This window comes from Pleurodeles waltl, chromosome 10 (genome assembly GCF_031143425.1).
Source record: "Pleurodeles waltl isolate 20211129_DDA chromosome 10, aPleWal1.hap1.20221129, whole genome shotgun sequence".
In the NCBI taxonomy this organism is placed as follows: Eukaryota; Metazoa; Chordata; class Amphibia; order Caudata; family Salamandridae; genus Pleurodeles; species Pleurodeles waltl.
Window position 1 is genome coordinate 101230380 of NC_090449.1, and position 21720 is coordinate 101252099.

General features: G+C 45.8%; 1 protein-coding gene across 2 annotated transcripts in view; it reads right to left on the minus strand.

Annotated features, from left to right (window-relative positions):
• The window catches only part of ADAP1 (ArfGAP with dual PH domains 1), a 422403-nt gene that overhangs the window by 16965 nt on the left and 383718 nt on the right, over nt 1-21720 (minus strand). For both annotated transcript variants that reach the window (XM_069209858.1, XM_069209856.1), the window contains exon 8: nt 4568-4630. In XM_069209858.1, coding sequence (XP_069065959.1) covers nt 4568-4630 — 63 coding nt within the window. The remainder of the gene's footprint in view (nt 1-4567; nt 4631-21720) is intronic.

Consider the following 21720-nt stretch of genomic DNA (forward strand, 5'->3'; position numbering starts at 1 on the left):
TGCCCAGCAGGGCAACTCTATCCAAAATCTTGCTTTACAAAGCACTTCCGGTTCACAAAAACAAAGGTGCAGGAGGGGTGATAAATCCGTGTTTCAGTTCTCAAGTACTGCTTCACAAGTATGGCTGCCAAATGTAACACCAAGCTGCACAAAGAGCTTCACTAACAATGAACAAAACGAAAACTTCCAACTTGAGCCATGTTGCTGTCCTCCCCTAAACCACGTTATCTCCTTTATTTACCCAGAAATGGCATTAACTAATACTAGAACATCGGAATGTTGGGGGCTCCATATAGTCAATGCTTCCTCGCCCACGACATTGCCATGTGCTATGTCCCATAACATGATAACTGCACATTGGCAGAATAAAAAACAGTTCTCACAAAGGCTTCAAACAAACAAAACATCATCCCTCCAACTCACACCCAACGTGGTGTAGCTTGCTTTCATATAGGTAACCAGCCTTGAGTGCCCTATGTATGGGTAATAAGCAACATACAAATATTACAGTACAGTACACACAAGCCTTAGGTACATCATAGAGAGGGTTGTGAAGAACAGGGCTGAAGGAAGTGGGTAGCGAGCGTGGGATGGTACAAGCGAGACAAGGGGTGCCATGCATGCTCCTGCAGCCCCTACGGAGCCAGGGGGCCCCAACCTATAATGGACCTGCTTACCCTTCAGGGGCCTCCATTCAGCCAAAGGCTAATCAATATGGATAACTTACCAGTCCCCTCATGACATTTTGCGGGGGCCCCCATCATTTTACATTACTCCACTAAAGCGAGGGCTACAGTACCTCAAAAGAAACCCGCCCACCCTTGTTTCCCAACCCACTCTTTGCAAGCTCACCTCCTGCCCAAAGCCTGTGAACAAGCGTTGTCAGTGCACCTTAAACTAGAGAAGAAGGCAAAGTAATTCAGAGCCACAAAGTCATACCATATACAGCAGTGAACTACAGGAAAAAAAGCAATGAGCAGATCGTAAAGCAGCGTGTTCCGCACTGAGCTTCTGAAACACACTTCTTTCCTCGATTCAGGTAAAAAGCTCGCAACATAGAGCTTTGCAGACGCGCTTTACTATGTAGCGAATAGGTGCCTTGTAATCCCCTAGACCAAGACATGGCAACAAAGAGCTGGGCAAATCTTACCTGTAGGGTAGCTAACATATTTAACTCAAAACAAGCATGGCCTGTTTCTGTATGACATCTACTCGCCCTTGTTTCTCACCTCCTCAGAAAGTTTATTTAATTTACGAAAGCTATGGCAGGATTAGCCTGCCACTATTACTATTAAAATAATGTCAGTGAGCGGTTATGGTGAAACGGGGACGACACTTAGGAATTTTGTAAATAGAACTTTACAGACTAGAAATCAGGGTGAGACCAGAGGGGCCGACTTGAAAAGATGGGCATCAATACTTGGTCAAGGAGAAGAGAGATATGCCAAAACAGTGAATAAGGCGAGGCATGTATTAGATGGGCCACAGAAAAGAAGTGAGTACCAACTGCCAGGCTTTAATCATGAACTTTAAAGGGAGCGAGTCTCCCGTGATATCATACTTGTTCCAAGAATATACTGTGGCCTTCGAAAAAGATGCTTCTTAACAGAGCCTGTTAATTCATTCAGAGCTTTCTATAGCACCCATCACACCATCTTAATATACAAGAAGGGAGAGAGTTTTTGTACAAAAATCCATCACTGGGATAATTTTGAAAACAGCAGAGGCGCTAAAGCCGGGTCCAAGGTTCAGAAAGTTATTATAGACCCATCCGTACATACCGATGTCACGAGGCTATTAAGCCCAATGAGAGTGCAGAGGCGCGAGAATTGGAATAGGAGTTCTTTCATTCCCTACTGGAAGCCTGCATTATGGAAGGACCAAACTCTGACTTCTCCCAAGAAAGGGAAGGGCCGCGGACTGCCCGTCTTATAGGCCTGTATGAATGATACAAATGGATTCAAAATGCTTAAAGGGGCGATCTGGTGAATGATATCACAATAGGTCCCAAAGCCCCATCTGACATAAGCAAACAAACAAACATTCTAGGATGTCTATTGTTGATGACTGTGGGAGACACAGGTCTAAGCGAAGATAACTATTTTTTCTCTATACTGTACGACCCCTTTAAGCATGAAAGCACAAGAGGACCAGACAGCATTAATGCCAGAGAACTTGATGCTGAGCGATCAGAGATTGTTATTGGTACTGCATTATCTACATGACAAAATCATCTAGTTTATGGTCTCAAAGCTGAAAAAGCAATTGACTCTCTTGACTGGGAGTTCATGTCCTGAGTAGTAATCAAAAGAGGACTAGGATATTTGCAATAGATAGATTTATAGCGAGCGTGCTTCAAGGTTGAAAAATGGATCTGTTGGGTAGATTGGAATTTTAGAGGGGAATCAGGCAAAGGTAAGTACTGTCCCCGTGAATGAAACCACTGGCCTTATTAATGCAAACGGTATTGAGAGCCACGGTATTACTGTAAGCACATATGGGTGTTCATATTGCACAATCTTATGTGAGAAATCGATACGACACTAACACAGATATGGCAGGTGGACTATAATTTTGAGCTATGCCCAAGATAAAAGAAATATTGGGTAGTCCAACAAAACAAATGTGGACAGTGGGAATGTCAGCTTCTACGGAGGCTGAAAGAGCAGTTTATGGAGGATTGGAGGGGGGGGGTGTCCGAATCAGTTTGTTAAAATTTTGAGTGATTAGAAAATCTACAGTGGGCTATAGAGGGAATCTCGAGACACACCTGGGTGAAGCTCATCATGACAAGGGTGGACGGTGCCACAGGTGCCCAAGACATGAAACAGTTGGGTGGAGGGCCAGGAGGGGCGGGGCCTGCATGCTGTTAACCTCAGAGCACAACGTGTCAAGGTTTCCATGCATGAGAGCGGATGCCGCTGGCTTGAGTACTGTTGATATACAATGTAGTGTTTCACATGTTGATGTGCTGAACGAGATAATAAGTAATATTAAACAGTTTAAAAAAGAGATATATTGGGTAAAATCGATTACGTATCTGACTCAAGTTTACAAACTCAAGTTTACAAATAATAGTTTTGCAAATAAAGCCACTTCTTGTTTCTTATATTGGGGAGAACAGATCATATTTTAGTTAAGAGGAAAGGTTGCAAGTGTCTGTAGTATTCTGGTTAAGGCCTCCATGGCCCTCACAGTCTGCCTGGTAGTACTGAAAATGACAGCACTCCCAACATCACTCTATATGTGCTCCAAATATTCTGATAGCAACCCCGATACATACTTAGCAAAACTGCACAAGGTACTGTTGTAGTGTTGAAATGGAAGGCAAGCAAGGATAGCATTTAGTACTGTGAAGCTCGTATGGGGATGAAGATGTTGGCTCCCTTACTTAAGGCCATATTATTTTGCGTCTTGCCCACAATTTGTACTCAAATGAATCCCTGGAATAGCTGCCACTCAGGCTACCCGAGTGAAGATTCACATGACAGCTCTTAATAATGCAATTCTCTCTCTGGACGGACAAAGAGGCTCTTGAGTCCATTGGAAGTAATTAGCAGCATTTGGAAGAAGTTATGTTGGAGAAGAGGGTCTGGAAGTGGCTATCTGGCATGTGTCCAACTGAGGGAGAATGACTTATTCAGGGGCTCTTAAGTCCCCCAAGCACATATATGTATGGCATTATAAAAACCCTGAAAAATGATGCAAAGCGGAAGTTATGTGGAGACAGTGTTATGTGGGAGCCAGCAAGAGGAGTCTTTTTGGGTTGCACAATGATAGTTCGGAAGGCGGGGCCTGATTTCTCCCATCAAGCAGAGCTCAAGGCACTCAGGTATTCATTTCCCCATTTAAGTTATAGGGTGATGGGGCAGGGAGGCAATGAGTTATAAACAGCCTTGAGCTGCTGTATAGATGAGAGAATTGGGAGCCAGAAGTAGAACTGCAATCTACAGATGAGGGAGGTGGGCGGGGACCGTGGAAGGCACGTGTGCGCTTGAAGGAGGAGACTAGGAACATCTCAGCACAGCATACATGCACAAAGCATTGCATCCAGTGCGAGACAGTAACTGAGCTGAGAATGACCAAAGTCCAATGGGATGAGTGCGGATCTATTTCATATGATGTGGGACTGACCAGGGCTGAATAGATTATACTTGAAACTTGGCAATGATGTGACTTATACGACATGGTGTAGGATGTAATATTCTTCTACAGGACCTTTCCCTGGATCCTTCCCATCCAGAAAAAGGAGAGAAAATGAGAACATTTACAAAGTTTGGTTAGACAATATCCAGAAGGATTGTGATTAAATAATTGTGACGGGGTAGATAGTTCTCTGCATCAGAACGGAAATTGTGGAATGCTTTGATACGACAGCATGGGAAAAAATGTAATAAAGTGCTTATATTAAACAAAAACATAGGAGTTATTTAATCTGTGAGTAGCGACAAGTGACATTCTCTGGCCCAGCATACAGAGATAACAATACTATTTGAATCCCTCACCCAAGTAAAAAAGATAATCCTCCCTGTTTCATGCAGATGTTTTTTCTCTTTATGTCACCCACCTTTGGCCCGGTCTTCTCCATAAAACCTTCCTTCAGATAGTTCCGCGTCAGTTTTGGCACCAGCTGGAGATAAAGAAAGAAACAGAGTGATCCACTTGCAGTCGCTGACTTCAGAGGAGATAAACATTTGCTTCAGAACAAGTGTTGAAAGTTTCATTCTAGCTTAGGCATCCATTCACACAAGGTATTTTTTCAAGATACCCCTTCCAGCTAATGCATGATCGCTCCAGCTTTTCACCGGGCCCTGTAGGGAAGGACCGTATTGCTACATACCTACTGGGACAACTGGTAGCTAGAGCCATAGAGGTTGTCATGTACCTGATGTTCTCTAAGCAATAAACTGAGAGATGCTATCCGGGCTCATTCTAGGGCCGGGTAGTACTATGGAGGCTGCAGAAAGCACAACCAACAGCAGATGCCAGATTGTCAAAAAAGCAGCAAAAATGCGTCCTCCAGGCGCAGTGGTGAAGCTTGAAGGACGGAAGTATATATTTGCTTTCTAATTTTACTATAACCTTAGGGTGACTCCTACTAATGGTGCATGGATACAACTGGTATTTCATTATATCTAACATACCTGTTACTCAAGTTAATGTTGGCAACCCATTCGCTTTCGATATCCTTAACTCGAGGATCACTTTTAGAATCAGTAGAATCAGAGTAAAAGTATTATTTTATTTCTCAAATGTTACCGCAGTCTTTGAGGAAAGAGCTAGCTTCTCTTCCAGATGGTCTTGCGGCTCAGCTGCCCGTTGCTGATTAATGTAACCTGGTCGTTGATCACAATGTTCCTTCTTAGTATGCCACCTGGAGACGCCATGTTTTCAGCCCTGGCTTTACCTCCATCTTTTGCATGCTACTCGGGGACATTTGTACTTTGTACATTATGGCCCTCATTACGAGGCCGGTGGTCATGAGAGCGCCATCCTCGCTATGGCAGTCCTTCCGCCGTGGAGCCGGCGGTAAGCACCGCTACATTACTAGTTGTGGGGCTTGGCTGACGCCAAGCCTCCACAACTCTGTCTGGACCGCAACGGTCGGCGGTGAGTACCTCCAACCTGGCGGCAGGCCTCATCCTGCCGGACGGATTACAAGGCTCTAAAATGCCAGGCTTTCCGTGACGGTCACCCGAAAAGACACATGGGGGGGGGGGGGGGGTTCTTTTTAGGGAAAATATGGTGATAAAAGACCCAATCCTTAGAGTATTTTCACTTATGATCTCCAGTGGGCGGTGCTGTTATGGGGGAAAAAACACACACACAACCCCCAAATTTGAACAATGAATGACTGTCAAAAGAATATAATTCCCATTAAGGCACACGCCTATGTGACAAACATACCATTTATGAAGAGTTTAAGATGGCAAGCATAATAATGATGATGCATAGATAGTCCTTTGCCTACGTTCATTACTTTTTCTCAAAGATATAAAAGAGGGACTACTTGTGATATGAAATCAGCAGCGTACTCGTGGCATGTTTCTTGGACACACGGAAACCAAATTTTATGCGGAATACGATTTCCCAGGTAAACATTTGAGCATATGTAATGAAGGTGTGGATAATTTTTAATGTTTTTTTCTAAAATGGATTTTGTATTCCCAGGTGGGCATTCTCTTGTGTAACCTGGTCTATTAGGGGGTTGTTTGTTCGAAGTTGGATTATTGCGGAGGGTGACTATCGCTTAGAGGTGATAAATAGAGATGGTTAATGCCATATTAGGAGTCGAACCGTATAGTCTGGTTCACAGAGTGTCAATTTGAATTGAGCTGCAATTTAATATTCGGCATGAAGAAATGAGAGCATAATATTATATTCTTTTTCTGATAGTTAATTTTGTTACATGGAGGAACGGAAGCACTTCTAAACGGAAGGGACCAGACTGGATAATTTTGTGTGACATTCTAATAATAAACAGGTATTGCCTTTGCAATGGTTAGATACAATTTTTAAATCATTGGGCTCACGCTTTGAGTCTTTAATACCACCTATGGAGTTCCATACATTATTTCACAGGTGTGTGCACGAAGGTGTCAAATTCACATGGAAGAGGTTGTATCTTGATTAATAATAATATTGAACATGATTTTGTTGGTGGAGATTAACACAGGATATACTGTGGGACAGCTTTCAAAATGAGATATTGGTTATGATGACGCCAACATTGTTATTAACATGGACTCATAACTATTGGGTCTGTAATGATGCACATAGATGCATGTCGTTATGGTTTGACCAGTGAACTTAGAATCAATCGGAATGTGTTTGGTTTCCACATTCACGGTGACTGTTGATGGGACGTTACATATATGTTTATGTGTGAGCATAATTTTGTAACAGGATTGTTCTTTAATGATGTTTTCAGCCCTGATGAAGTCGATGGGTTACTTCCCAAGATGAAACACGTGTTGGCATCATTAAATTGAGAAATTGGCTGAAGCATACAGAAGGACTGGAGTTTTGCATCTCAAAATGATGAAGTGATGAACAGAATCAAGACTTGTAGATTTGCATCTGGATACTGATTATTATCTAACGAAAGAATACCTATTTTCCTATAGAGGACTTATAATATGAGACAAATTATGGTGTACGATCGTGATAGGCATGTGCCTTAATGGGAATTATACCCCATCATGAAAACCCTGGCGGTCACGCACACGGTGACAGGAATCTTCATTCCTGCCACTGGCATACACATGCACACATGTCCCCACACATGCACACGTTCCCCCTCACCTGTCCACACACTCTCAAACACCCCCAACACCCCTTCATGCACGCATGCATTCACATACACACCCATTCGGCATACGCATACATCCACACAGACACCCCCACTCACTCGCAAACATGCACACAGACACCCCCGCTCACTCGCATTCATCCACACAGACACCCCCATACACGCGCACATACATGCACACACACATTCACTCGCATACACACAGGCATTCACCCCCCCCCCCTGCAGATGCACAGACGCACCCCCACACCGAGACACCCTCCCCCCCCCCCTCTCTCCCCCTTTCGGACACCCACTTACCTTCTCCGGCGAGGACATCTAGGAGGGGATGGGTCCTGGTGGTCTTGCAACGCCAGCACCACCACACCAGCAAGACTCCCCCAAGCCGTATTACGGCTTGTAATACGGCAGGCAGAGTCCTGCTGCAGTGGCGGTGCTGGTGATGCACACGCCACTTCGGAGTCGGACTTCGTCCCTGAGAAATGGCCAGAAGTCCTCCAAAGACTCCTAATTTGGCTGGCGGAAGACTGCCAGCACTGGCGGTCTTTTGCCTGCAGTGGCTTTGGCGGTCCTGGAAAAGGAGCGCCGAAGTAATAATGAGGGCCTATGTCTTTTTGGTCTCCACATTTACAAAAACATAACAGTTTCATAGTTTATTTCTGAGGCTTGCCCACGCCCTGATGACATGGCTGTGGAGGATAAAACCCTGGATGGCTCCTCACCCTGAGCTGCTCTTTGTCTCCCAAGAGGTTCCAATTTGAGGATAATCTTCTCTCTGGATGAGCGCTCACCAACTCCTTGGCCTTTTAGTTCAGCTCAGGCGGCATCTTGCAAGGCACGGTTGAGGTTGATATAGCCCCGGACCTGAGGTCAAAGGTTGGAGGGCCCTTTTTCTGACCAACTTGGAGCCCACACTCACCTTTCCGCATCTTTCTAAAGTCCATCATCTATTTCATACAGAGGCCGTCCTAGCTCTAACAGTCCATTGTGGTGGAAACACCAGTAATATTCCTTACTCTGACGGAAGGAATGTTCACCCCAGCCCAGACAAATACACCTGAGAGCAGAGAACAAGAACTGTGCAGCTTTGGGGTTTCTTATGGAAACAACACTGACAAACGCTCACTGCTGGTAAGAGCACTTCCCAGAGATGCTCTGTCTTGGTATTCAGGGCCATACAGCCGTTGTAGCTTTTTTCTTTTCTCAGGCTGATAATGTTGGATGTAGGGGATCCTAAAACATGAACACGTGGTGTGGGCTTTGGTGAGAGCAGAGGTTTGTGTTAGTCTGTGTGAAAGCTCGTGGCTATGTTTGGTGAGTGTTGGGCACTACTGCTTGGGGTGTTCATACACATTTGTCTTGTTCCTGCGTAGAAATAAGAGTATATTCTAGATGAAACCCTGCATTAACCCCTTCCCCGCCACGGACGTAATGGTTACGTCCATGGCAGCGCCCGTGTGGCGCCATGGACGTAACCATTACGTCCTGAATGCTTCCCTCGGGAGAAGCGCTAGCGCTCCTCCCGAGGGCCGCCCCCCCCACCCCCCTAGGTCAGGGCTGACAGGGGAATCCCTTCCCCTTCAACCCCCGACCCCCCCCCACCCCCCCCTGTGACGTCAGCGCGCGAGCGCGCGCTGACAATCACACAACCTCCCCCATCGCGCTGGAAGCAGAGCTTCCAGCGCGATCAAAAGAGAAATGCTCAGCATTTCTCTTTCGATCACGTGGGGGAGGCCCGGAGGGGCTTCAAAGGGAAGGAAATGTATTTCCTTCCCTTTGAAGTCTCTCCGAGGGTTTCAAAAGCCGGATTGCTTGCAATCCGGCTTTTGAAACCCCACTAGACACCAGGGATTTTTTTTTTTTTAGATGTAATTGACAGAAGGGAGCGACCCCCTTGGGCAAGGGTCGCTCCCAGGGGGTCATTTTTTTTAAGGCCTTTTCTGCCGATCTGCCCCCAGGGGGGGCAGAAACCTCTAGACACCAGGGATACTTTTTTTTTTGATTTGTTTTCTTTTGTGTTTTAGGTGTGGGATGCGACCCCTTAGGCAAGGGTCGCTCCCATAGGGGGGAAATTATATTTAGGCCATTTCTGCCCCCTTTGGGGGCAGATTGGCTTATTTTTATGAGGCCAATCTGCCCCCAAGGGGGGCAGAAACCACTAGACACCAGGGAGTTATTTTTGTTTGTTTGTTTTTCACGTAAGGGGAGCGACCCCTTAGGCAAGGGTCGTTCCCATGGGGGGCAAATTTATTTTAGGCCATTTCTGCCCCCCATGGGGGCAGATCAGCCTATTTTTATTAGGCCGATCTGCCCCCACGGGTGGCAGAAACCACTAGGCACCAGGGATTTTTGTTGTTGTTGTTGTGTTTTACAGATGGGGAGCGTCCCCTTAGGCAAGGGTCGCTCCCCTGGAGGGGCAAATTGTATTTAGGCCATTTCTGCCCGCTTTGGGGGCAGATCGGCCGATTTTAGGTCAATCTGCCCCCAAGGGGGGCAGAAACCACTAGGCACCAGGGATCTTTTTTTTGCGCCGTCACGCAAGGGGAGCGACCTTGTAGGCAAGGGTCGCTCCCCGGGGGGGGGGGGTGAGGGGGGCAAATTTATTTTAGGCCATTTCGGCCCCCCCTGGGGGCAGATCGGCCTATTAGTATTAGGCCGATCTGCCCACAGGGGGGGCAGAAACCTCTAGGCGCCTGGGCAAATAGTTTTTTTGTGTTTTTTTTTTGTTTGTTTGTTTTTTTTTTTAGAGATGGGGAGCGACGCATTAGGCAAGGGTCGCTCCCCTGGGGGGCAAATTGTATTTAGACCATTTCTGCCCCCCTTGGGGGCAGATTGGCCGATTGTAGGTCAATCTGCCCCCAAGGGGGGCAGAAACCACTAGGCACCAGGGATCTTTTTTTTGCGCCGTCACGCAAGGGGAGCGACCTTGTAGGCAAGGGTCGCTCCCCCGGGGGGGGGGGAGGGGGGTGAGGGGGGCAAATTTATTTTAGGCCATTTCTGCCCCCCCTGGGGGCAGATCGGCCTATTGGTATTAGGCCGATCTGCCCACAGGGGGGGCAGAAACCTCTAGGCGCCTGGGCAAATAGTTTTTTTGTGTTTTTTTTTTGTTTGTTTGTTTTTTTAGAGATGGGGAGCGACGCATTAGGCAAGGGTCGCTCCCCTGGGGGGCAAATTGTATTTAGACCATTTCTGCCCCCTTTGGGGGCAGATTGGCCGATTGTAGGTCAATCTGCCCCCAATGGGGGCAGAAACCACTAGGCACCAGGGATCTTTTTTTTGCGCCGTCACGCAAGGGGAGCGACCTTGCAGGCAAGGGTCGCTCCCCGGGGGGGGGGCAAATTTATTTTAGGCCATTTCTGCCCCCCTGGGGGCAGATCGGCCTATTGGTATTAGGCCGATCTGCCCCCGGGGGGGGCAGAAACCTTTAGGCGCCAGGGCACATTTTTTTTTGTGTGGTTTTTTTTTTTTGTTTGTTTGTTTTTTTAGAGATGGGGAGCGACGCATTAGGCAAGGGTCGCTCCCCTGGGGGGGCAAATTGTATTTAGACCATTTCTGCCCCCCTTGGAGGCAGATTGGCCGATTGTAGGTCAATCTGCCCCCAATGGGGGCAGAAACCACTAGGCACCAGGGATCTTTTTTTTGCGCCGTCACGCAAGGGGAGCGACCTTGCAGGCAAGGGTCGCTCCCCGGGGGGGTGGGGGGCAAATTTATTTTAGGCCATTTCTGCCCCCCTGGGGGCAGATCGGCCTATTGGTATTAGGCCGATCTGCCCCCGGGGGGGGGGGGCAGAAACCTCTAGGCGCCAGGGCAAATTGTTTTTTTTGTGGTTTTTTTTTTGTTTGTTTTTGTAGAGATGGGGAGCGACCCATTAGGCAAGGGTCACTCCCCTGGGGGGCAAATTGTATTTAGACCATTTCTGCCCCCCTTGGGGGCAGATTGGCCGATTGTAGGTCAATCTGCCCCATAGGGGGCAGAAACCACTAGGCACCGGGGATTTTTTTTTTGGCACCAATGTCACGCAAGGGGGGGCGACCCCATAGGCAAGGGTCGCTCCCGGGGGGGCAGGGGGGTTGGGGGACAAATTTATTTTAGGCCATTTCTGCCCCCCCTGGGCCCGGCTGAGCTAGAGGCCAAAATCCACAGGTAGGCACTGTTTTCTATGAAAAAATGTGATGTGTCCACGTTGTGTTTTGGGCCATTTCCTGTCGCGGGCGCTAGGCCTACCCACACCAGTGAGGTATCATTTTTATCGGGAGACTTGGGGGAACGCTAGGTGGAAGGAAATTTGTGGCTCCTCTCAGATTCCAGAACTTTCTGTCACTGAAATGTGAGGAAAACATGTTTTTTTAGCCAAAATTTGAGGTTTGCAAAGGATTCTGGGTAACAGAACCTGGTCAGAGCCCCACAATTCACCCCATCTTGGATTCCCCTGGGTTTCTAGTTTTCAAAAATGCGCTGGTTTGCTAGGTTTCCCCAGGTGCCGGCTGAGCTAGAGGCCAAAATCCACAGGTAGGCCCTGTTTTCAATGAAAAAATGTGATGTGTCCAGGTTGTGTTTTGGGCCATTTCCTGTCGCGGGCGCTAGGCCTACCCACACAAGTGAGGTATCATTTTTATCGGGAGACTTGGGGGAACGCTGGATGGAAGGAAATTTGTGGCTCCTCTTAGATTCCAGAACTTTCTGTCACCGAAATGTGAGGAACATGTGTTTTATTAGCCAAATTTTGAGGTTTGCAAAGGATTCTGGGTAACAGAACCTGGTCCGAGCCCCGCAAGTCACCCCTCCTTGGATTCCCCTAGGTCTCTAGTTTTCAGAAATGCACAGGTTTGGTAGGTTTCCCTAGGTGCCGGCTGAGCTAGAGGCCAAACTCTACAGGTAGGCACTTCGCAAAAAACACCTGTTTTTTTCCAAAATTTAGGATGTGTCCACGTTGCGCTTTGGGGTGTTTCCTGTCGCCGGCACTAGGCCTACCCACACAAGTGAGGTATCATTTTTATCGGGAGACTTGGGGGAACGCTGGGTGGAAGGAAATTTGTAGCTCCTCTCAGATTCCAGAACTTTCTGACACAGAAATGTGAGGAACATGTGTTTTTTTAGCCAAATTTTGAGGTTTGCAAAGGATTCTGGGTAACAGAACCTGGTCCGAGCCCCGCAAGTCACCCCTCCTTGGATTCCCCTAGGTCTCTAGTTTTCAGAAATGCACAGGTTTGGTAGGTTTCCCTAGGTGCCGGCTGAGCTAGAGGCCAAACTCTACAGGTAGGCACTTCGCAAAAAACACCTGTTTTTTTCCAAAATTTAGGATGTGTCCACGTTGCGCTTTGGGGTGTTTCCTGTCGCCGGCACTAGGCCTACCCACACAAGTGAGGTATCATTTTTATCGGGAGACTTGGGGCAACGCTGGGTGGAAGGAAATTTGTGGCTCCTCTCAGATTCCAGAACTTTCAGACACAGAAATGTGAGGAACATGTGTTTTTTTAGCCAAATTTTGAGGTTTGCAAAGGATTCTGGGTAACAGAACCTGGTCCGAGCCCCGCAAGTCACCCCTCCTTGGATTCCCCTAGGTCTCTAGTTTTCAGAAATGCACAGGTTTGGTAGGTTTCCCTAGGTGCCGGCTGAGCTAGAGGCCAAAATCTACAGGTAGGCACTTCACAAAAAACACCTCTGTTGTCTTCCAAAAATTTGGATGTGTCCACGTTGCGCTTTGGGGCGTTTCCTGTCCCGGGCGCTAGGCCTACCCACACAAGTGAGGTATCATTTTTATCGGGAGATTTGGGGGAACATAGATTAGCAAAACAAGTGTTATTGCCCCTTGTCTTTCTCTACATTTTTTCCTTCCAAATATAGGAGAGTGTGTAAAAAAGACATCTATTTGAGAAAAGCTCTGTAATTCACATGCTAGTATGGTCACCCCGGAATTCAGAGATGTGCAAATAACCACTGCTCCTCAACACCTTATCTTGTGCCCTTTTTGGAAATACAAAGGTTTTCTTGATAGCAATTTTTTACTCTTTATATTTCAGCAAATGAATTGCTGTATACCCGTTATAGAATGAAAACGCACGTCAGGGTGCAGCTCATTTATTGGCTCTGGGTTCCTCGGGTTCTTGATGAACCTACAAGCCCTATCCCCGCAACCAGAGGAGTCCAGCAGACGTAACGGTATATTGCTTTCGATAATCTGACATTGCAGGGAAAAGTTACAGAGTAAAACGTAGAGAAACATTTATGTTTTTTTCACCTAAATTTCAATATTTTTCTTTTTCAGTTGTTATTTTCTGTAGGAAACCCTTGTAGGATCTACACAAATGACCCCTTGCTGAATTCAGAATTTTGTCTAGGTTTCAGAAATGTTTAGGTTTCTGGGATCCAGCATTGGTTTCATGCCCATTTCTGTCACTGACTGGAAGGAGGCTGAAAGCACAAAAAATTGCAAAAATGGGGTATGTCCCAGAAAAATGCCAAAATTGTGTTGTAAAATTGGGTTTTCAGATTCAAGTCTGCCTGTTCCTGAAAGCTGGGAAGCTGCTGAGTTTAGCACCGCAAACTCTTTGTTGATGCCATTTTCAGGGGAAAAACCACAAGCCTTCTTCTGCAGCCACTTTTTCCAATTTTTTTGAAAAAAACAAAAGTTTCCCTGTATTTTGGCCAATTTCTTGGCCTCTTTCAGGGGAACCCACAAAGTCTGGGTACCTCCAGAATCCCTAGGATGTTGGAAAAAAAGGACGCAAATTTGGCTTGGTTAGCTTATGTGGACAAAAAGTTATGCGGGCCTAAGCGCGAACTGCCCCAAATAGGCAAAAAAAGGCCTGGCACAGGAGGGGGAAAAGGCCTGGCAGCGAAGTGGTTAAAAGATGCAGTTGTTTCCAGGATAGTTTGTTGACAATGGTAGGAAGAACCAAAATCATCCACGGGGAGCTCCTCTGATTCACAAGTGATCACAGGATTGAGACATCGATTGAAGTAGGTGACAGCAACATAAAGAGCATGTTCCAAGCAGCACTGATGAAGCACTGACATGTCCTACAGTCTTTTGGTTCTGTCACTGGATGTTTTGTCTTGTCATGTTTTTATGCAAACTTTACTGTTGGGGAAGCTGCAAGGTCCTTCCTTGTCAATCTAAAAAAACACTGGCTAATAGCTAAAATATTTTTGGTCTCAAAAAGCACACATTGTGAAAGTAGTCCATTGCATGCAAGGGAGCTACTTTGTGTGTGGATGTGTTCCTTGTGAAAGTGCATAATGTTGTCACTCACAATGAAGATAGCCAATGGCTGAAGTAGGGTGACCCAATGTCTCATGAACTAAGCTTTAGTAGTCATAACGAAAATACGAATGAATGAATAACAGACCAATGGATGAAAAGAGATGGCTGAAAGTCTTTAAAAGGAAGTACAATATACATATAATTTTAGTAAGATCAAGAGGTCTTGTCTAACACCAGACCTAAAAAAAATGAATAAATATATTTTTTGTAGAAATGAACCCTGTGTTCCACAGATTGCCTCTATGAACAAAACATTACAGCAAAAAAATGCCTATTGATTAAATTGATGCAATCAGAACTTGTGCAAAAGATGTGTAGCTTACCTTTGGATTTAAAGGGACACCACTGTGTGTGCTGCTGTGTTTAACTGGTCATTTACATTTATATTGACAACGATTCGTTTCCCCCCAAATTCGAGCAGCTGCTACTCAGAGCCATTTTACAAATACCTGAGAAGTCGATTTGAGCCCAAAGCAGCGCAGAAAATGGAGGGGATTCTGCCAGATTCTGGTTCCGGCAGCTAATCTGAGCCAGATCTAGGATCCAGGATGACCCAGTGAAATATATTGAATTTGTCCTGGTGTAATTTCCCTCACCAGGGCACAATTCAGCCTTTCTGTTCCAGGCAGAAATCTGCAGGTGGCGAGTGTGCTTCCTTATTTTCATTTCCAGCTGGGCCTAAAACAAAGGACTGGTTTAAAGGGTCATCAGCTCTTTTTGTTCAAATTTTGGACTCATCAGATGACTTCAGAACCTGTTTTGTGTAACATGGACTGATATATGTAATTGTTTTCCATAAGATTTGCATATTTATTTTTAGATATCTACAAGAGGGGAACCTCATTGTGTATTCACTTAGTTTTTGAGGTTTTTTTATACCTCTGAGGGTGGGGTGTTTCCCTTGTGAGGTTACCCCGCTATAACACATAGGGTGGAGTGGCATCCTGAGCGCCTTATTCCCTCATTTCACACCCCATTTAATTGTATCAAGTTACATCCTGTCTAGGTGCCATTTGAAGCCTAACACTTAGATGCCAGAGTGAGAATTTAAAATGTAAAGCAGTGAATTGGGTTGTCAGTACTAACAACCCTTTATTACTAAATAAAGGGTCCATTATTGGCAAATTTAGAAGAACAGATTGTGAAAAAAAGCTAATCAGTATCTAAGCCCATCACTGGCAGATTGTATGCAGCTTCTTGATGGCAGCTCACTGTGCTATAACAGAGGGGTAACTATTTATGAACTGGAAGTAACAAAAGGATCTCAGTGTGAAAATCAGTATCCCACTTACATATCTAAATTAAAACATCTGTAATCTGCATGTTACCCGATGTGCTTTGCAGTAGGCACATTCACTCTCTATGCTACGTTGAGTCAAAACTGTGATAGAACAAAATACAGAACTCCCCCAGAACCGCATTAACCACCAGAGGTAACTTGCTGCTAGAATCCCGTGGAAATTACTGGCCAAAATAAAATCTGAGCAGCAAATGTCCATGTCTTAAACCTGTAGATGCTTTAATATGCAGCATCTTTATGACGAATTTAGTAAGGTAGAACTGTTTACTGTCACATATGCCCTTGTTGCCAATTTCTTTATGGCAGATTTTTTTTTAAAGATAATTGCCCATGTTCATTGGCAGACTCCTCTTTTCATGACTCGTCCCCTAAATGTTTTTCTAACCCCAGTACTGGCCTTAAGGAAAGAGGGAGGCTGCCCCACAGATAGAGGCTGATGGGAACACAGTAGCATGCAGGTGTGACCTGCATAAAGTCATCCATGCCTCCTGACTCTGCAGGTCCAAGTGCCAGGCTGGTAGTAAGGAGGTGGCAGGAGAAAACCATACTAAGGCAAGACCAGACCGTCACCCGGCAGGATCCCTCAGTGTCATATGTATTGGTGGCCGCCACTCTGTCCCCACCACCAGCAGGATATATCTACACACAGCTCTCCAGAAGGGCACCTGGTTTGAAACAAGAGTGATTTTTGGAAGAAACAGAGACTTACACTAATGTTTCTGAAACTGACAAAAATATTTTGGTCACAGACATGAAATGTACAATGCAACTAAAGAACAGTTATCTTTCTTGTTACTGCCTTTAGTAAGTTCTGGTTATCTCGTCAGTGCCATGAAGTAGCTTTAAGGGAGCGTACACCATAGTTATTATAAATCTCAAACATAGCAGCTTTAAAATGATGCAGACAAGTCTAGTAATTGGATTTACTAATAGCTGGATGTAAATATTTATCCTGGATGTACATGTCAAGCCCGGAATAATGGCTTCTGCATAGCACGGTACAGTCTGGTGTGAAAAGGTTCAACTTAGGAAAGTAAGGTCCCATATACGCATTGTCTACACCGTGGCCAGAAGTAAACTGACAGGAAGCAGGATGGAACAGGTGGCCAGCATACCGTGATTCCTCTTGCTTACGGGTAGAGGTGGGCAAGCCACTAAAAGCTTGAGCCAGGCCTGGGCCAGATGCCCAGCTCTGGTTCAGCTCAAAGTCTTCTTGGAACCTCAAGCCCAAAACTAACCGAGCTTTAACAGGTGAGGATGTGTCCTCACAACTTCAAATGACGACCATGTATCATAAGAACCTCTTTCGAATGGGGATCCGCATCCTGTGAATCCGGGCAAATCTTGATGTCCTAAAAAAAAAAAAAAAAAGTGTTTTGAAGTCTGCCTCTCTTGTGAAGATCTCTTATGCCTTTGGGAAAGGATCAGGATAGGAAAGACTGGCCAAAGTAAAATGTGAATTTTGCCACGTTCTGTTCTCCTCCTCCAAGAACTAGGGACAAAGCATTAACCTTTGATTACAGAAAGAGATACCCATATAGTGGATTAATTCCACAGTGTGAAACTGGAAGATCTGTGATCAATTCCACGCTTCCTAATTGTGTGATCCTGGGCATATACTTTATTTCACCAAATCTCTTTTTAGTTTATTACTAAACGCCGAGCAACGTCAAGTAGGTGACTTCAGGATGTGCGCTGTATATATACACCTCTCTTGCTTTGATCTATGAGACTATACCTTTGCTCCATCTATAGTAAGAATGCAGACCACACATAGGGTGCTCATGACAACTGACTTGCCTTTTAGTCTACTAATAGCATGTCATCAGAGTGGGGGCAGGACTTTCTCCGTTCACGTTTAAAAACTCTCACTTAAAAAAAAATATTTTCAAATAATGAGATAATACTAAATCGAAACGCTAGTCGGGTGCTAAAGAAATTATTTTTCTGAAGACATCTTATCATATTCTAACATGACGATTGTTGCACGATTTACATGCCAGATATTTCCGGGGCTCAGCTTTTGCACCGGATCCTAGTGCCGGTTGGCTCTGCTCTCCCGGTTTATTTGTGGCTTGCCCATCTCTTCTTCCAGGATGAGGAGTCTTTGTAACACTAGACTGTCAGCTACCACTCCTGTGTGTCATGCCCACAGATAAACCGTTTACCTGCCCCCTCGGACCATTCTTTGACAAGGTACTAGCAAACTAGTTTGCCTCTCCTCTGCTTTAGTTTTTGCTGTTCCATGAGACCGGAGAAGCTCCCGGGGTGTTAATGCGCGAGTGCAATAATGATTCCTGAACCTGGAAGAGACTCGGCCACATGCTCCCCCGTCAGCATAGAGCCCAGGTAGAGGCAGCAGCCAGGTGAGACCCGCGTGGAAGTTGGCACCGCACTTCCCTTTATCCCTGTGGCTTCTACTGCATTTTCATCTAGGTCTCCAATGCTTCTACCTGCCGGGACTTGCGCCCGTCAACTTCTGCAACCCGGAAAAAGTAAATAGCCGCCATCCACCCATTCAGCTGTTTGTAAATCGATTGGACTCAGTAGAAACCCTGCTTCCTTACGAATATAGAGCTTTTGACTTCTGCATCGATGAAGGTGAAAAACGGCATTCAGAAAAAGTTGGACGGGTGATCCTTGATGAAAGATCTGAATTCTGTATCAGGACCGGAGGCTTTGGATTATGCTTCTTTTACTGATAAATTTTGCAGCAGCCAATAGAAACACTGAAAATTCAAAACTACATATCCCATAACCCCCAGTTGTCCAGTGTCCTGCCCAATAAAGCGCCTGCTTCCTATATATGTGCTCTTGTAATCATTGTCCTTTCTCTTTCTTTGCTGCTGCAGTAGCCAATATAAGTGCATTCTTACTTTCTTCATAGTGTTATATATAGAGATATGGTATTACATGTATTTCAATTGGATAAACTTAGCGACTGGGATTTCGCCCTCGAGGGTTTCCGTGTGGATATCCCATCGCAGATATCAGCATTGGAGCAGGAGCAGGGAGAGTTCTAGCAAGCACAATCTATTCCGTGAGGACCATGTCCTCTTTATGTTTTTTATGTCACGCATGTGTGCAAAGCCAACCGGGGTGTTAATTTATGCCCGATCGGCTTGGCCTCCAGTGGTAATTGTAAAGAATGGGCGGAATAAACGTTTTCAGGGCCTTGCCCTTTGGAATTCAGGCAGGTGCTCCCTCCACATCTGACAGAGACTGGGCTCTGTCTCATTTACTCCTAGAGAGTTACTTTGTACCTGTTGGAGCTAATTCCCCCCTACCCTTGAACTCTTCCGAGTCCTCTTGTATGATCACAGCCATGGTGTACCACGCAGAGGAGGACAAATAATATCAGGACATGCCTGAGGTGCCCTACGAGCACCCGCTTCCAGATGGAAGAGGGATTAGTGGATGCCCTGGGGAACCATGTACAGGACTCTGTGAATCAGGCTCTTATTAAGGCTCTGAAGCCATGTGCTCAGCCATTATCAAGTTTGGTCTACGTGAATTTATAGGGAACCTCCCTACTTTTGTGTTGTCCAGAGATGGTCAAAATGCTGAGTTGGGCTTTGCCCAGAGAGCCACCTGGGGGTCACTTCCTCCGCCGAAATAATGCTCACAAACTTGCGTCAGTTCTTATAGACCATGAGTATAGAAGCTTTGCTCTGCATGGACGTTCCAAAACATTCTCCGCTTTTAAGTCAAGGGTGGCAGGGGTCTCCCCCACGTCCTCCTCACAATCCTTCGATTCCGACCAGGCCCAAGAAGACCCAAACCACAACTAAGTGAAAGCTCAAAACTCAACTTTCCAGGACCGCAAAATTTACTATTCAACCCAGAAAATATACTCACCCACCCACCTCTGAATGGGTTCCATGTATGGAAGTGGCACATTACATGCAAGACAGGCTCAGGAAAGGATTTGAGCTAGATGTGCGCAACACCATGAGATCGGAATGTTCCCACCCCTCTCTCTGCTGTAAGGTGGCGGAAACACCAGAACTGGATCCCAATATTAAAACATTTGTGAAGGACCCCAACAAGGGCCTTGATAGGGCATGGAGAATATGCCAAGATAACCTTTTGGACCTTTCCGGACCCATTACAAAGATTCTCAAACTTGAAGTCCAGGCGAAAGAGACAGGCTCTCAACTAGATTCTAAAACGATCCTGGAATGGGCCCAGAGAGCAATATGTCTCTTGAGAAATGCCAACTGCCCTATGTCCACAGAACACCATAAGTAATTTTTAATGTGCATCAATCCGAAATTGGCTGGTCTGGCCTCTACAGAGGCAGGCACTTGGGCAAATGATCTCTTGTTTGGAGAAAAAGTTGTAAACGATCCAGGGAAATATGTCTCCACCTTTTCCGCATTGGCTAAAGCCCAGATGTTCATGAAAAAGATGGTTAATAGTGGCCTTTTTGCCTAGGCCGGATGCTTTCAAGGCCGAGCGCCAGGCTGTGGCTTCAACCAGGTTTCAAGAGGACACCCGAGAGAGGTTGTGGTACCTACAACAACTCAACCAATTTCCACCTCACCTTTACCAGAGGTGGTCATGGTCGGGCCCACCACGGCGGATACCATGGAGGGTCTAACGCTTCTGATTCCACTTACTCAGGTAAGAGTGATCCCATTAACAGAGGTTGTTCTATGGGGAGGATAAGGTTTCATTTATATGCATGGGAACAAGTTATACAGGACTCATGAGTTTTGCAAACAGAGCAAGGTTAGAGACTGGAATGCCATTCCTCCTGTGTCCCTCTTCTTTTTTCCCTAAGCAGAGAGCAGTTTCATAGACAACAAAGTTCACTCTCTACTTCTCAAGCAAGCGATAGTTGAGACCTCTCCTCATCCTCTAGATTTTGTCAGTACAGTCTTCTTGGTTGAGAAAAAAGGCGCCAGCTCCTGCCTGGTCCTGAACCTCAAAACGTTCAACTCCTGGAGAGTGTCCTGCCATTTCAAAACGGAGGGCATTCATCTGCTCCGGGATGTGTTACAGGAAGGTGACTGGTTAGTGCGTCTTCATCTAAAGGGCACATATTTGATGGTCCCCATTTTTCACACTCATTGGCGATTTCTTCAGCTTTGCTGGCGAAACCAGTGGTACTAGTTCACCTCCCTTCCCTTTGGTCTTTCGTCAGCCCCATGGTGTTTATCCAAACTGCTAAGACCGGTAGTTCAGCACCTCAGACAAAGAGAGGTCCGTCTCATTATATATCTCGACAATATTCTGATCATGGCACAAAGCAAAACCATGGTCCTTCTGCACCTTTTGTGGGCTATCCAACTGTTGCAGGACCTCGGTTTTGTCATCAACTCAGACAACACAATCATGAGTCCACCCGAGACCATAGAATTCTTAGGCTTTCAGGTGGGCTCCATCAGAGCCCAGTTGAGATTACCAATGTCAAAATGGATTGCCATCAAGAAAGAGTTGAGGAGAGCCCTTGCCTCTTCGACTATATCATTCAGGATTCTAGCATGCTTGAAAGAGCTTTTAGCTTCCACCTTTCATATTCCTGAGTCCCCTTCATTATCAGGCCCTCCAACACCTAAAGATTTTGCATCTTCAGAAGCGATTAACATACTCAGAACAGATAGTTCTATCGGAGGAAGCCAGGATTAGATAGCCTGGGTTAGAACACATGAACGCATGGAACGGAAATGCGATTTTTGCGCCACTTACAGAAATTCTCATGGAATCAGATGCCAGTCATTGTAGTTAGGGTGCTCGGTGTGGTTCAATGGAGATGTGGGGGCAGATGGTCCCCCAAGGAACTGAGGCTATACATCAACTGCCTAGAGCTACTACCAGGATCTTTGGCATTATTGCCTC